The 17,925-nt window shown below is 37.2% G+C and overlaps 1 protein-coding gene and 1 non-coding gene across 2 annotated transcripts in view; one reads left to right on the top strand and one right to left on the bottom strand.

Annotated features, from left to right (window-relative positions):
• The window catches only part of DNAH12 (dynein axonemal heavy chain 12), a 260,066-nt gene that overhangs the window by 210,988 nt on the left and 31,153 nt on the right, over nt 1-17,925 (top strand). The window contains 7 exon segments of the mRNA XM_055135991.1: nt 707-899; nt 2,751-2,868; nt 2,870-2,944; nt 6,781-6,953; nt 10,686-10,826; nt 14,864-15,022; nt 15,185-15,329. Coding sequence (XP_054991966.1) covers nt 707-899; nt 2,751-2,868; nt 2,870-2,944; nt 6,781-6,953; nt 10,686-10,826; nt 14,864-15,022; nt 15,185-15,329 — 1,004 coding nt within the window.
• On the bottom strand, nt 10,483-10,619 carry LOC129404675 (small nucleolar RNA SNORA15). The gene has a single exon (XR_008630044.1). It is a non-coding gene; the product is annotated as a small nucleolar RNA SNORA15 (small nucleolar RNA).

Genomic DNA, 17,925 nt, shown 5'->3' with positions numbered 1-17,925 from the left:
GGAGTAAGACACAGAATCTGAAATGACAAAGCAGCTATTGTTCATGTGTCCCTGATTCCTAAATCCACACACTGATTTACTCTCTGCGGTTCACAAAAATACCATTTAATCTCTTTTCTGTCGGCACTACAGCCAAATAAAGGACTTCCCATCTCCGACTCCCTTCTTTGAGAGAAAAGTACTACTAAGAAACGCCAGACTTTCTGTTCTGTTCAAACCATCGACCTTTGTTTTCATAGGCAATGCAATATTAGGCTGGCGATATTTCTTTTTTGTTAAGTACATCTTTTTAAATACTTTCCACTTCCTTTTTCACCCTTTGTCTATCAAGGCTATTTCTAGCATAAGATAATGTTGAATAAAATACTGGGTTCATTTAAAAATTTCAATAAAAAGTTCATCAAAAAAGAAATAAGGGAAGAAAAGCACCCGGAAAAAAAATTAAAAAAATAATAATAAACTTAAGTAATAGTAATAAGCTGTATCTTGACATAGAATACTCCTTGACAACCAAAAAAGGTCTTACAGTACTCCAGAATGAATGAAGCTTGCATTAAAAAAACCTTATTTTATGTCTGATTTTTGCCATATCTGTTTTATTTTTAAATTGCTTTATTTTTTCATTTGTAACTTGGGCAAGATATTAACAGTATAAGATGGTGCTATATGACTTTGTCTTATTATGCATTTATTTTATAAAACATAGGTGGCATTGATTGTATCAGACTTGGTGAGGTCATTATTGAGTACTCCTTTGATTTCAAGTTTTATATTACCACAAAACTCAGAAATCCACATTATATGCCAGAGCTGGCTACCAAGGTATCTTTGCTCAATTTCATGATAACTCCTGAAGGACTTGAAGATCAGTTACTAGGTATTGTTGTTGCAAAGGAGAGGTATGTATTTTGTTTTAGAAGTATCCAGATAATCTAGAAAGGATTGTGTATAGGGATTTAATATTTTATTACATGATTAGCTTGAAAGTTTCCTAAACTTTATATTATTATTATAAGTTAAATAATTATACAATCCTTTAAAATGGCCTTTCTAGAGCAAGTAAGTTATATAAACTTTATTGTAGAACAAGTAAGTTATATAAACTATATTGTTAAAGTTCCTAGTATAGGTAGTAGGATTTAGGTGACATGCCATAACTTGTGTTTGTCTGTGGGAAATTTTACCTTTTAGGAATATGTGTATGAACAAAATATTAACTTCTCAAAGAATTGTAAATAGGATAGCCTGAAACAAGAGAATATTAATAAGAACCATGGAAAATTAGCATACAAAGGACAGGAGAGATAGTAGAGGTTGTAGGACACTTGTCTTGCATGTGGCCAACATGAGTTAGATCCCCAGTACTCATCTGGATCCCTAAGCACTTGCAGAAGTGATCTCTAAGCACAGAGCCAGGAGTAATCCCTGAATGCAGCCATATATTCAGGGATCAAAACAAAAAAGTAGCATACAAAAACTATATTAAGATGTAGATAATAGTTTATTTTTTAAGTTAATGTATAGCTTGATACATATTAAAAAGATGTAAAGGTTTGCAAGGAAGAAAATTTCTAGAATGTTAGCTGTGATCCACCCTGGGGGTGGTAAGATTATGGAAATTTTTTTTTTTTGGTTTTTGGGTCACACCTGGCGATGCACAAGGGTTATTCCTGGCTCTTCACTCAGGAATTACCCCTGGCGGTGCTCAGGGGACCATATGGGATGCTGGGATTTGAACCCGGGTCGGCCGCATGCAAGGCAAACGCCCTACCCGCTGTGCTATCGCTCCAGCCCCAGATTATGGAAAAATTTTATGTTTTCTTCATATCTTATGCATTTTTCTATTATTATTGTTTTAATAATGAAAAGTAGTAACACCTGGGGCTGGAGCTATAGCACAGCGGGTAGGGCGTTTGCCTTGCATGCGACCGACCCGTGTTCGATTCCTCTGTCCCTCTCGGAGGGCCCAGCAAGCTACTGAGAGTATCCCGTCCACACAGCAGAGTCTGGCAAGCTACCCATGGTGTATTCGATATGCCAAAAACAGTAACAAGAAGTCTCATAATGGAGATGTTACTGGCCCACTCGAGCAAATCGATGAACAACGGGACTACATTGCTACAATAATACCTGAAAGGGGTAATAGTAAAGAATGACTTTCACCAGGAAGTATTTTATCCTTTTAACATTTAACAGAGAATTATCAAGTGGTCTAATTACATACAAAAATTAAAGTGAAAATATATAAATACGAGGTACTTCTGTTACTTCCAATATTTATTTCCTTTCCATAGACTCCGGAATAGAGTTATGTCACAACATGGTAGATCATGTTATTTTGAAGTTTTATATTTTTATCTTAAGATGTATCCATTTTGTCTTTTACTTGAAAATCCAGTGGAATGATGGGTTTTCCTTTATATGTCTTCCATTAAATAAGAAATGATGAAAATTAGATTAGATATGACAAAGTCAAAAAGATATAAGAAGTTTCATACTCTGTGTTCAAAGACCATTTCTTAGTCTCATATGTTTTCAGTCTCATATCTTTACAACTAATGCTTTGGAAACTTTAAATTCTTAAATTATTATTTTTGTGGAAGTAATTTTTCCCTGTAGGATATAAAGATTATTGTAGTTTGTGCTAAAGTCTACAAAAGTATTTAAATGTTTACAAAATTATGATATGTAATACTTATACATTAATTTAATAAAGATTAAAATTTAGATTAAATGTCTCTCTTTTTTAGACCAGAATTAGAAGAAGAACGAAATGCTCTGATTCTTCAATCTGCAGCTAACAAGAAGCAACTAAAAGATATTGAGAAAAGAATATTAGAAACATTATCATCTTCAGAAGGAAACATTTTTAGAAGATGAAAGCGCAATAAAAATCTTAGACTCTGCTAAAATTATGTCCAATGAGATAACAAAGAAACAGCAGGTGAAAAATGAATTTGAGATACCTTTCATTCCTAAGATTGTAATTTTCTCACTGTCTCTGAAGAAAATTCAGTTCAGGCTGAAAGAAATAAAAAGATTTTTATATAACTCAAAAACACATAAATTTGCGGCCAAAGCAGTTAGGGCACATGTGCCTCAGACCCATTTGCTTTCTAGCACTCATGATCCTCTGAGAATCAGAGTGCTGCCCTTCAGTCTCCCAGCAGCCCCAGGGTGGACAAAAACAGCATCATATGCCTCAGCCCTGGCATTGAGCCATGACCTTGAGCCTCCTGAGCACTATTTGAGAGTTCCCCACCCCCACCCCAAGCACAGAAAGTAATTTAATTTTATTTTTTATAGAGGCCACCCCAGCAGTGCTGGCAGTGTGGGAGTCTGAGCACCACTGGGTCATGTTTAGCCTGACATGGGACTGATGGTTTAGTGCTAAGGTTAGAACTGTGTTGCTTGGCTAGAACTGTGGCCCTGTGGTACTAGGTGCCACCAGGGCCATCTTAGCCCTGCTTGAGGAACCATTGTTGTGTTCGGACTGAATCCAAGGGCTTGCATATGGCAAGCATGTAAACCAGCTCTTTGAGTCCTGGGTCCTATCCCCAGAAGCACATGGTTCCTCAAGAACTGTGAGGAGTAACTCTCCCAGAACTGGGACCTGAGCACTGCTAGCGTGACCCAAAAAACAGCAACAGCAAAAGAATTGGATACCTCAGTCCTTGACTGGAACTTATGGAGGTAGTAACTGATGGTTGGTTACCAGTAGAAAAGACAGTACATGGCTATAGGAACAAATAGGGAAGTTTCAATAACTTTGCATTATCATTCACCAGGAAGAGGGACATGAAAATTGAGGGTGGTACATGGAGAAAGGGAGACAAGAAGTCTAATGCATTTATTACAAATTCATCAAACACAGCATTTTTATGTTATAATTTTAATACAATTCTACAGTGTTATAGGTGCAAGAGGTCATAACTCCATCAGTTATCTTTTCCTCTCATAACTGAGAAAATCAGAGTCAGTCCGAAAAGAATAGTGGACACTAAATTTCATACAATTACTTAATATTTCCCAGTGACTTCTATAAGTTATCTTTATTGGTGGTCAGACCTTTCACTCCTCCTTTCACTCCTCCCACCCACCAATGAACTAAGTGCTTAGAAACATTCTCCAACCCATGCACTCTAGTTCTGGAGTATAGGATATCTAAAAGGTCTACGGACTTTCCCCTCAAATGGGTTTAGTTGAGGGTTTTTTACTTGTTGTTGTTTGTTTTGTTTTAGTTATTTTATTGAATCACCATGAGATATGCAGTTACAAAGTTATTCATGATTGGGTTTCAGTCACATGGTGTTCCAAAACCCATTCCTTCATCAGTGTACATTTCCCACCACCAATGTCAAATGGGTTTAGTTTTGTGTGTGAGTGATATAATGAATCTTTCTCTGGTGCCATATCTGCTGGTGCTCATGTTGACATGTACTCCATCCTTTTAAGTTATCTTCCTTTCTCTCTCTTTTCTCCTTTAATATAACCCATAGTTTAAACCAACACAAAACCTTCAGAATTTGTTCTTAGATTTTGAAGCCTGCACTTGTCCCCCCCAACTTTTTTAAAAAATTTACTTCCCTTTGAATTCTTTGAAAGTATCACTGTATCACTGTATTAATGTCATCCCATTGCTCATCGATTTGCTCGAGCGGGCAACAGTAATGTCTCCATTGTGAGACTTGTTACTGTTTTTGGCATATCAAATATGCCACGGATAGCTTCCCAGGCTTTGCCATGGAAGGCAAGATACTCTCGGTAGCTTTCGGGCTCTCTGAGAGGGGTAGAGGAATTGAACCCGGGTCGGCCGCATGCAAGGCGAATGCCCTATCCGCTGCACTATCACTCTAAGTCAAATACATATATGGATATATATGTATACACACATATATATGCATGAATATTATATTATACATATATGTATATTTCATTCCAGGAAATTCCTTACAAGTAATAAATCTCTTCTATTAATACCATATACCCAAAATGCTTATTTCACAGAAAATGGCTTTTTTAAAAATCTTACTGGTAGTTAATAAAAAATGTACTTGTATTTCTTGATTTTAGCATATTTTGTACTGTGTCTCCAACTTTAGCAGCACTATTTAAAAATAGATTATGGGACCAAGGAGATAGCTCAGTGGGATGAGTGCATGCTTTGCAGATTGGAGGCAAGCTTATATCCCCGACTCCATGTGGTCCCCTGAGCAACACTGGGAGTGACTACTGAGCACCAAGTTAGGAGCAGCCCCTGCACATCACTGAGTGTGGACCCATAACAAGCAAACAAACCCCAATAGCATATATACATATATAATACATACATATATTGAAAACTGAAAATATATATGATATATACATATATTGAAAATTAAGCTGTAGATGAGTTAAATTATTTGCTACTTAAAATAGTAATCTTTGCTGAAACTAGTAGAAAGATTGTTAATATGTAAAACCATCAGCTAACAAATATTTAAATACCCAATTGCTAGACTTTGTGCCTTTGAGATGGATTCTAGTTGACATGTTGACACTTTAATTTAATTTATTTATTTAACTTTGGTTTGGGCCCATAGCTGGCAGTGCTCAGGGCTTACTTCTGGCTCTGTGCTCAGGGATCACTCCTGGCAGGACTCAGGAGACTGTATGGGATGTCAGATAGAATCCAGGTCTGCTACGTGCAAGGCAAGTGCACTGAACTATTATCACTCCAGCCCCTTTTGACACCTTTAAAATACACAGGTACAGAGTGTCTTGTCTGTTTCCTGCTCTCTCATCCCCTATCTCCAACTATAGACATTGTCATATTCATGCAAGGAATAAGCAAATATTACTCAAATATGAATAAAACGGTGAATAATCAAAACTTTAATCTGTAAAACAATTTTTCTTTGTTTTTTTCTCTCACCTGTCCTTCTCTTCCTTTTCCCTCTTTTCCCAGTTATGTTTTTTGTTTCTTCATTTGTTTTCATTGCGCTCTTCTTTTCTCTTATTGGTTTGAGGCTGCACCTGGCTTTGTTCAAAACTTACACATCGCTCTGTGCTCGGGGATCATTCTTGGCAGGGTTTGGGGAACTATGTGTGGTGCCAAGGATTGAACCCAGTGGACCACGTGCAAAGCAAGCATCTTGCCGCTTTATTATCTATCCAGTTTCTCTCTTTTCCTTCCTTCTTCCTTTCTCCCTCTTTCTCCTCATTCTTTCTCTTTCTTTTTCTCTTTCTTCCCTCCCTCCCTCCTACCTCCCTCCTCCCTCTCTCCTTGCTCTTCCTTCCTTCCTTTCTTCCTTCCTTCCTTCCTTCCTTCCTTCCTTCTTCCTTCCTTCTTTCCTTCCTTCCTTCCTCCCTCCCTCCCTTCCTCCCCCCTCCCTCCTCCCTCCCTCCCTCCCTCCCTTCTTTCTTTCTTTCTTTCTTTTCTTTCTTTCTTTCTTTCTTTCTTTCTTTCTTTCTTTCTTTCTTTCTTTCTTTCTTTCTTTCTTTCTTTCTTTCTTTCTTTCTTTCCTTCCTTCCTTCCTTCCTTCCTTCCTTCCTTCCTTCCTTCCTTCCTTCTTTCTTTCTTTCTTTCTTTCTTTCTTTCTTTCTTTCTTTCTTTCTTTCTTTCTTTCTTTCTTTCTTTCTTTCTTTCTTTCTTCCTTTTCCCCTCAGATAATAAAGCTCTTTCTTTTGTACTATGCTTCTGTAATTTTGTCATTGAGTTAAGGGATATTTTTTTAAAGCATAACCTTTATTGTATAAAAAATATATAATTAAAACATTTTAAATCTTTTTCTCTTCTAGATTGCAGAAAAAACAGAAATCAAAATAGCTGAATCTCGAGAAGGTTATAGACCCATTGCTAAACATTCATCAGTATTGTTCTTTAGCATTGCAGACCTGGCTAACATTGATCCCATGTACCAGTATTCTCTCACCTGGTTTGTGAATCTTTATATCAATTCTATTCATGACAGGTAAACATTCACTACCTTTATTATTCTTGTCTAGGGTGTATTTTCACCATACTTTTAATTCGAAACCTTTTTCTCATAGTTTTGTAACACACATTTATCATCAATATTTAAAAATATTTAAAGTATATGTTTGTGTGGGGTGGGAGAGAGAAACAGAAAGAGAGAAACAGAGAGAGAGATAGAGAGAGCCTTGTATCTTTGCTGATACTTCAATAAAGTTTTATCCAGCCTTGGCTTCAGCCACACATTTCTAATTGTTTACTAGGTATTCCCATTTTAACTATTAATTTGTGTATACAGATTTTGGAATCAGAATACTGTAGGGATTAAATATCATTTCTGTATAATACTGGTTGTGTGAATATAATCAAGTCAGTTAATCTTTGGTGTTGATTTCCTTAGCTATGAAATAGGAATGACATATCTATCTTTTATGGTCGTCATGAGATTAAATTGAACCTGGGCTGAATGCATGCTGGAATTATGCCTTAGCCCCTTGTTATTATCTCCTGATCCCTTTACTGCCGTCCTTTTTATGTAGACTAAAAATATTATTTAAGCTTATTGTGTGTTTCTCATGGGCTTTTGATAGAACAATCCCTTTTAAGTGACTGAAATCCCAAGCTTTCCTGCCTGGGATTTGGAATTCTAATTTATACAACCTCTAAAATAGAAGAAATTTGAATTGAGAACTTGACATAAGAGTCAGTAACAAGTGCTGAGAAGGATATAAAGTCATCAGAACAATATAATCTAGTTAAGACTTAAAAATAATGCAGCTACTTTAGAAACAATTTTGAAGTTCCTCAGAATATTAAACAAAATTTCCATATGACACAATTATAGAAAATCAAATAGTTCTTGGATACACATACACATATATGTATATATACATGCTGAATAGAATATATATATAATCTGAACTATATATATATATGTACTGAACAGAATTGAGTGTGCACACAAATCATTCTCTTAGTTTTTGCACAATATGATGTATTAAATAGTTGCTTGGATTAATTTTTCTCCCTTTAGTATTGTGATCATTCATGTTACATACAGTTTGTTTGGATATTTTGTATTTTATTTTAGAGTTTTCCCCTCATCTTGCTGACTTTAGTTTTTAGGCACATAAATTATTAACACAAACCCAAAAGCAAATCCTATGTAAGAAGGAGTTGTATTCTAACCTTTCATCCCATTCTCATGAACCAAGCATTATTTTATAGATTAAATTTAAAAATTTGAGATCAATGTAGAGTTACATGCAGTGATGAGAAAAAACAGAACACACTTCTTACTCTATGTCTAGTCTTTTGTGGGTGACATCTTGAGAGTACACTATCACAAGCAGGATATTGACCTTGATACAGTGAAGATACAGATAATTTCCATCACCACAGATTCCCATGCTGCCTTTTATAGCCATATTCACTTCACTCTCATTGATATCAACATTTTGTCATTTCAAAATGTTATAGAAATTGAATCATATAGTTGTTGCTGAGTTCAACATTTTTACCTGAGAACATGTAAGGTAGGCATCTTACCTGCTGCGTTTTCTCCCTGCCCCCTCCTTTTAATATCTTTACTTTTTAATTAAATGTTAACACACTGATTAAAATAGTTATTCATAGTTGATATTTAGGCATCAATGTTCCAACACCAATATCACCTGCAGTATCAACTTCCCTCCAGCAATGTCCCCAGATCCCCTTCTGCCCTGCAGCCTGTCTTCTTGACAGGCATTAAAAAATTATTTATTTATTTATTTTTAGTCACCATAAAACTAAAGTTATTTATGATTGAGTTTTAGGCATACAATGTTTCAGACCTATTCCTTCATCAGTGTCCACTTCCCTTCACCAATTGCCCCCCTTCCATTTGCCTCCCACCCACCAGTCTTCTATGAGAGGCACTTGTTTGTTTTTTTTTTAAACTTGTACTGTGGATTACAATAATGTTGCTGACAAGGCTTCATCCATAACACTTAGCCATCCTTCAGCACCTCCTGCTCCTCCTGACTGGATGCTTCCCTCCACCACAGATGTTGCCCCCTTCCACAGGCACCGTTTTAATTTTGGTTGTTGTAGCAACTTACCTGCTGTACCATCTGTCCCTCTTATTTTTTTTGAATTGCTGAGGAATCTTCCCAGTATATACTGAAAAGTATATCTTTTTTTTTTTTTTTTTTTTTTTTTTTTTTGCTTTTTGGATCACACCCGGCGACGCATAGGGGTTACTCCTGGCTCTGCACTCAGGAATTACCCTTGGCGTTGCTCAGGGGACCATATGGGATGCTGGGATTCAAACCCGGGTTGGCGGCGTTCAAAGCAAATGTCCTAACTGCTGTGCTATCACTCCAGCCCCTGAAAAGTATATCTTGATAACCAAATTTGAAAAAATATTAGACTTTTGAATGTAAAGAAAAAATCATATACCTACCCATAAGTAGGTATATGTTTCCTGACTTTTTTAATCTATTTATTTTTTTGCTTTTTTGGCAATGTACAGGGGTTACTCCTGGCTCATGCACTCAGGAACTACTCCTGGCAGTGCTTGGGGGACCGTATGGGGTACTGGGAATCGAACCCAGTTCGGCCACGTACAAGACAAACGCCCTAGCCGCTGTGCTATAGCTCCAGCCCCTTAAATCTATTTCTTAATGCGTATATGTTTATCTAGATTTTTTGCTTCTCTGGGAAGGTAAATGCTTTATGATTCTTTGTACTTAAGTTCTTTTCTCAGCATAGAGCCTTATGTTGATAGAGATTCACACATAAACTGATGGTTTTCAGTCAAATAGGAGTAAAATAAAACAGTTCAATTTTGAAAATAGGTTGTGAAGGCCTTAATTATTTTCTCATAGACATCTACCCTATTTTTAAAAATATATGCGGAGGCTTATATGCTGCCCAAGCCCACATGCTACCTGTACTCATGTGTTGCTGCCGAGCACACATGGTACCTGAGCACATGTGTTGCCCGCATCTCCCCTCTTGAGAGGTGTACTTTCATATCTAAAGTTTAGGTGTGCACTGGGGATCCCTCTTCACTCTGGAGAAGCCCATGTTCTTTCAAGTGTGTTCTTTGTCTCTGTCTCTGTCTCTCTTCCTCTCTCTCTCTCTCTCTCTCTCTCTCTCTCTCTCTCTCTCTCTCTCTCTCTTTCTGTCTCTCTCCCTTCCTAAAAATTCCAAATAAAACCTATTTTATCTTTAAAAATATGTACAGATTTTAAAACTGTTTTACACATACAAAACTATACAGGGAATTCTCACATACCCCGTTTCTAGTTTCTCCAATGTTAGAAGTATATATTTGTAATGTTACAACCAAGAAATCCATATTTGTATACTCTCCAGAGAATTAACTTAAAATTTGCCAGTTTTATGTGTATTCGTATGCATGTGTGTGATTTAGTGTTTTAAACAGTAGTACTTTGATAAGTAGTACTTTGATAACTTTTTTATTAACACATATATATTAATTTATGTGTTAACTTTTTTTGTGTGTGTGTGTGTTAACTTTTAATTGCAGCCACTTTTAATAATGATATGACATGAGAAAACAGCATACCCTCAAAAGCCATTTCAAAAGAAAATTACTTTTGCATGGTGTCTAGCTGTGTAAAATATTGATTAAAAACAACACTGTATTTAGCCAAACTTCATATGTAACTTTTCCCCTTATTTTTGCTTGACTAAATACATTTTCGTTTTCTTAATCTTTTAGTAACAAATCCAAAATTTTGGAAAAGCGCCTACGATATTTAAATGACCACTTCACATACAACTTATATTGTAATATATGCCGATCACTATTTGAGAAGGACAAGCTGTTGTTTTCCTTTTTATTATGTACCAATCTTCTTCTGTAAGTTTTTTTTCTTTATTTACTCTAGAAACCTACCTGCAAATTGAGGCGCAGCACTTTTTTGGGAGTAAGCTGCTGCTCCTTGGCTGGATGACCATTTATTGAGCAAAGATAAAGGTGTTGACATATCAAGGGGAGAAAACTATTATGCAGGAATCAGAAAAACCATTCCTAAGATTAATATGTAAGCCAATATTAGCATCAACTTACAAAGGAGACACAGGGAGAATGCGGTCTGTGGGTGATTTAACATAGAAGGCTGAAAAAAGATATTTTGAACAAGAGAAATATTTATTATGGAGGTATTTTGTCCCCTGCGGATTGATAATTACATATTCCATACACAAAAAGGGTTGTCTTATGAGGCCTGTTTTCCAGATGGAGTACTGGAATAGTAGGCTACAGAGCTAAGGGGTGAAATACTTTCTTTACTTCGGGAGAGGGTGCCATCAACTTTTAGCGAGAGAAAGGTAACAATGGCATTGGCAGCGAGCAATGGTTTTTCAGGCCAACACATTGTTCAGCATATTGTTTACATCAGCCAATTCATGAGGGCTCCAGCACTGCCTTGTTATGGTCATATTCCTGGATTTTTGAGTCATACATTCTGCCCACCTATGTAACTCATCAGTGGAGTTCCATTGCCTGCAGTACTGGCAGGAGGGATGGAATACTTGTAGAGTGGCAAAAAAGGCTAAGGAGCCCATCTCTGTAAGGAAAATCAATCTAACTCTAGTATTCCTTTTCTTTGGTACAAAGGCCATCTGTGTTTGAGTCCCCAGAGTATAACAATAAGATTAAGTAAAAGAAATATATAAAGGTACCCATCTGGAGTTTTCTGTTAAATTATACAGGAATGCAGTGGTGTCTCTGCTCGTAAAGATAAAGCTTAGGTAGATTGGCTATGTTATTTAAAAATACTGAAGGTGGCAAACCAGGATGAGCTATAGTGGGCTGGGAAGTATGAGCCAGCATTTTTCTCCACTAACTCCACTCACTAAAGTAATGGCACCAAAATAATGGCAAGCATCATAAGAAACATGTTAGCAGGAGTATTGAGTTGGCCTAATTATTTTCATTCTCTTTCAGATTTTTCAATCCATCCCTAGTTTGGGGGTTTCAACCTTAGTTCAGGATCCTTGTTACTGTCATTCCTTTGACAGCTAGCCTCAGTTGTTTGTTTGTTTTTTTATCTCTTTGTCTTCTCTTGCTCTCTCTTGATAAAAGTGGACATTGCAACCTGAAATCAAAACACAAACATTATTATAAACACATGCATAACCACAGTGTAATGTGATGAAAAGCAAAAGGGTCTTTCCAACATCCGTCCAGTGGGTCTTTCCAGAAAATTTTAGATTTGATAGCAATACAAGTCTCTGTGGTGGAAGAAAGTCACAAACTGGGGGGAAAAAATTAAAGAAAGAAGATACAGTGGCCTACAGATTAAGAGCATACTATCCTTCCCCTTTTGTTTTCTGTTCAGAAGTCCTTTATTTTAAAATGCTATTATGTTGTTTCACAATACCTTGACTGATGGGATTGTGTGAAATATCATGAGTGAGTGTAAAAATTCATAAAGTACAAAACCATAAAGGGCTTTGGAGGTATAGGTGGGAGTATTGTCCTCTTCTCAATTTATTCTTTTTTTTTAATCTTCAAATTGCTATTTTTTTAAAAAAAAATTATATTGAATCACCATGTGGAAAGTTACAAAGCTTTCAGGCTTAAGTCTCAGTTATACAATGTGTCCCTTCACCAGTGCACACATTCCACCACCAAGAACCCCAGTGTATACCTCCCATCCTACCCCCACCCCACCCCACCCCCCCGCCTGTGCAGCTGATAATTTCCACTTTACTTTCTCTTCACTTTGATTACATTCAATGTTTCCACAAAAAATATTGACTTTTATTGTTTGGAGTTTTTCCCCTTCAAAATCAGACCTGCTGAAAAGGAAGCATTTGATAATTTGTTTTCCATTTCTGAGAATGAAGAGATATGAGGTTTTGGATTTCTGCCAGAAATTGCATCATTGCAAACTCGTACCTCTCTTTAGTGGTACTTATAAGATGGGAGTCGCCACACCTTTCCTCCCGGAAAGGGAAAGTGGAGAGAGAAAAACCTTTCCCCTCCTGGGGCGGCATGGGGCCGTGGCATAGTTCACAGTCTAGAGACATTTCTACTAGAAGCTGCTGGAACCAAAAGTAGTTTAGCTGGCCTCTGGGATCATGGTCATCCAGCAACAGAGAGGCCACACACGTGTGGCCACTCCTCAATTTCTTCTTTATTCCACACAACCACAAAACAAGTAAATGTATGCTGACATGCGAGAAAAATCCTCTGGCCAGTGGTGTGGCCTGTACAGTGACATAAATACAGGAAAATCTCCCAAAGGATGTATAATGGGTTATAATTTGTCATTCTTCACTGGGTTTTAATCCTCTGGATAGAGTACCAAAGGAGGGCACACTTATAAGGCTGGCACAGGTAGGGCAGGAGTGAACTACATCCATGGCTGCTGTTTTGGTGAACTGAGGGAAGTGTTCATATAGAGATCTGGCATTAAGATGAAGAGTGTGATGCATGTGATATGCAGATTGAAAAACTGAGGCAACTAGTCAGTCTGTAGTACCAGTTGTCTTCTGAGACTGTGCCTGGTAGAGGAGAATGAGAATGGATGTGTGGAATATAAAAGGCTATCTCCTAATAAATTGCTGAAGAGAGAAAGGGTTATATGAGATTTTATTAGTAATGTTCTTGATAAGAGCAATCTCAAGTAAGGGTAGAAAGAGTCAGACAGGTGCTCGCACATCTTTTAGGTGGTGGTGCTTATCAGGGTGTTCACATAAATTTAATTGTATTGTAACCAGAAATTGATTGTGAAACCAGGGACCATAGACAAAAGAGCGTCTAAGCACCAAGAGCAGAGCTGTTGGGACCACACTTGCCTTGTTAAGTTATACTTATGCAGGCTCTACACCACCACTAAGTATCTTATGGGCCCCTATTAGGTCTTTCATCCATTTTTATATTGTTTTGGTGGTTCTTTTTGTTGTTGTAGTTGTTCACTGCTCAGGGTCACTCCTTACATTTTTCAGAGAATTACATGGTATGAAGGATCAATTCTGGGGTTTCCACATGCAAAGTATGCTTTCTATTCCAGCTAAGCAATGTCCCAGATCCCTTGCAATTTATTTTTAAGCTTTGTTAAGGCAGTTTTAAAGTAGACTTAGAAGGTTACAGTATCTTCACTATTGAGGTATGATCCCTCTGTTGTCACCACTAAACTTTTTTGGTGTACAACACAATTCAGTTTGTTTCCAAAAAACTTCTATTTCCAGCTCTGTTTGAGCCCTGGTTAGCTACACTCAGTTTACAGTGCCTCAAGATAACTTGCTGTCTGGACTTTGTAGAGTTTTATCTTAGTAACATTGTATGACTCAATATATTTTTTTTGCTTTTTGGGTCACACCCAGCGATGCTCAGGGGTTACTCCTGGCTTTGCACTCAGGAATTACTCCTGGCGGTGCTTGGAGGACCATATGGGATGCCGGGGATTGAACCCGGGTCGGCTGTGTGCAAGGCAAACGCCCTACCCGCTGTGCTATCGCTCTGGCCCCTGACTCAATATTTAAACAAGAGGATACCTCTGCAGGTTTTTAGAGCTTCTTTTCTACATATTTCTTTCCTCCTGTGTTCTGTCAGTCTTCCTTACCTCTGATAATTGTCTTTTCAACTCAACAATAAGACAAAGCTCTGATTTTGTCAATTTCCATGCCTTATGGTCTCAGAGAAATACCTCAGGACAAATATCTGAGACAATCTTAGACACAACCTTTTGTTTCCCTTGTTCAAGGAATAGTGCCTTCACTGGCTACTGTATAATTGCCCCAACTGGTTGTTACGTTCTTTTTGGTCCCAGTTTTCTAGTAACATAGCAGTAGGATAAATAAGTCCTAGTTATTTTGTCTAAGTTATAGGATAGAAATTGAATTTTAAATAAATCATTTACAGCTGCCCTTATTTTGGAAATATAGGGCAAGGAAGGAAATTGAATATCATGAACTGATGTTTCTTTTAACTGGAGGAGTAAGTCTTAAGAGTTCTGAGAAAAATCCTGCTCCATCTTGGCTACCTGATAAAAGTTGGGAGGAAATTTGTCATGCAAGTGAATTTCCTTCTTTCAGTGAATTCAGGTAATTATTTAAATATGATTATTGAGCACTGACTAGTAGTGGGTAAATTTGTGATCAATATAGTGATTTTTAACTTATTCTATGACTATCTTGGCTCATGTCTTTGTTCAACTGTCTTTCTTTAAATATTTTCCCAGTGAAAGAATAATTTTTCCTTTGTAGGACTCATTTTTGTGAAAATATAGATGAATGGCGGGCAATCTATGATAGTAAAGAACCACACAATGCTAAATATCCAGAACCAATGAATAAAACCTTAAATGAACTACAGAAAATAATAATTCTTCGATGTTTAAGACCTGACAAGGTAAAAAACAAGCATACAAATATGCCTTTTCCTTTCTTATTTTTAATTTTTTGAAATGCAGATAATTTCTCATTTATAAATTGTGCTAACACCAGGTTTTCTGTTAATTGTTATTGGCTCTGCAAACATTACTTCACATGCTCAAAGAATTTTGTGAATTCCTTGGGTTTATAGTTTTCCTCAACTTATAAAAAATCTTAGTTATTAGTTTTTCAAAACAATTTTCCACCAACTCATGATTTCAGTTAAATATATATTTTTTAAAAGCCAGAGAGATAGTGTGAGGTTTATTTATTTATTTTTTTATAATGTAGAAGCACTGCTATTTATTCAGCCATTAATTAAGCTGATTGAATTGGGCATGAACTCCACATTATTTTTTAAAATTTTTTTTAATTTTGTAAGTTAGTTCACAATGTTTGATTACATTCAATATTCAAACACCAATCCCACCACCATTACACCTTCCCACCACCAAATTCGGGATATTTCCATCCCAAACCCCAATCCCTATCCCAAAACACAACGAAAATAATATATTTTGTATTGTCTGTTATGAAGAACTGCTGAACATACTTACATTGATGAGATTACATGCATCGGGGGCAGTTTGTGGGTGTGACTGCCAAGCTACTGGAAAACGGGGGACCTGAGGAGAGAGGCCCAGTCCTGATCCAAGCATGGGTTCCCGCCTACCTCTGCCCTACAGGCCCTAACTGGCCAAAGGCACAGCAGCAATTTGGAGGTCTCTGGAAGTCTGAAGGCACCATCAGGCTGCTGATGCACTCACTCCACAAGTACAGGTTGACCTGCTGGCAGCACCATACCTCCTAGTGTGAGGTTTAAAGTGCTTGCTTTCCGGGGCTGGAGTCATAGCACAGTGGGTAGGGCGTTTGCCTTACACGCGGCCAACCTGGGGTTCAAATCCCAGCATCCCATATGGTCCCCTGAGCACCGCCAGAGTGATTCCTGAGTGCATGAGCCAGGAGTGACCCCTGTGCATTGCTGGGTGTGACCCAAAAAGCAATATATATATTTATATATATAAATATTTATAAGTATTATAAATATATATATATAAATAAACTGCTTGCTTCCCATGTGGCCAACCCTGGTTCAACCCTCAGCAACTTATACTCCTCCGAGTCATTACAGGGACGACATTTGGAGCCCAGAGCCAGGAGCCCTCAAACTAAATGAAATGAATAAATATGAATCAGACTGATTGATACTAAACCATGGATAAACCTGATATATTCAATTATATAAAAATATTTTATATCACTGTGCTTAAGTTTGAACTTTTTATATGGTTATCTCTCAGTTTACTGATTTCTCTCTTGTAGTATCTAATCTGCTTATTTAAGCTGCTTAGTGTAAGGCCGGAGTGATAGTACAGAATGTAGGGTATTTGCCTTGCACAGGGAAGACCCAGGTTTGATTCCTGGCATCTTATGGTTTCCCAAGCACTGCCAGGAGTAATTCCTGAGTGTAGAGCCAGTAATAACCTGAGCATTGCCAGATGTGACCCAAAAAGCAAAAACATAATTAGTTAAAAAAAAACTGTTCAATGTTTTGTTGAATGCTGCACATTACTGTCAATGTGGATTTTTGATATCTTCCTTTCAATGATTATTGAATTCTGTTCTGCTCATTTAGGGTCAACAAACATCACCTTATGGGCCAAATCCAGCCCATAATCTCTTTTGATAGTATGTGAGCTAATATTGTTTATTTTCAGTTTTGGTTGGGTTTTTTTCATTCTTTCTTTTTTTTTTTTGGCCATTCTAGGAATTGAATCCAAGGTCTACACATGCAAGACAAGTGTTCTAGCACTGAGTTGCATACCTGGTTTCTAGTGATGTTGTTATTTATTATTAGCCCGGCAAGCTATTGAGAGTATCCTGCCCGCACGGCAGAGCCTGGCAAGCTCCCTGTGGCATATTCAATATGCCAAAAACAGTACCAATAACAGGTCTCATTCCCCTGACCCTGAAAGAGCCTCCAATAGTTGGAAAAGATGAGTAAGGAAAGGCTGCTAAAATCTCAGGGCTGGGACGAATGGAAACGTTACTGGTGCCCACTCGAGTAAATCGATGAACAATGGGATGACAGTGGCAGTGATACAGTGATTGTTATTATCATTATTTTGGTTTGGGGACCATATACCACAATACTCTAGGGCTTACTCCTGGCTCTGTGCTCAGGGATCACTCCTGATGGGGCTCAGGATACTTGGAATCAGATGAATCAGTCACATGCAAAGCACGTGTTGTACTCACTGTACTATCTCTCAGCCTCTGGTTTTTATTTTTTAAAAGGTTTATTTAAAAATAATTAAATTGGGGTGTGAGGGGGCGGGGTGGAGCTATACTGGGATTCTTGGTGGTGGAATATGAGCACTGGTGAAGGGATGGGTATTCGAGCATTGTATAACTGAGATTTAAACCTGAAAACTTTGTAACTTTCCACAATAAAAAATTAAAAAAAATAAAAAATAAAAAATAAAAAGAAAAAAATAATTTAAAAGAATACACAGAAAATTTCTTTTTTAAAAAATTTATTTATTTTTAATTAGTGAATCACCGTGAGGGTA

This window comes from Sorex araneus, chromosome 4 (genome assembly GCF_027595985.1).
Source record: "Sorex araneus isolate mSorAra2 chromosome 4, mSorAra2.pri, whole genome shotgun sequence".
Lineage (NCBI taxonomy): Eukaryota > Metazoa > Chordata > Mammalia > Eulipotyphla > Soricidae > Sorex > Sorex araneus.
The sequence above is the reverse complement of the archived record's forward strand: the minus strand, read 5'-3'. Positions and strand labels throughout refer to the sequence as shown.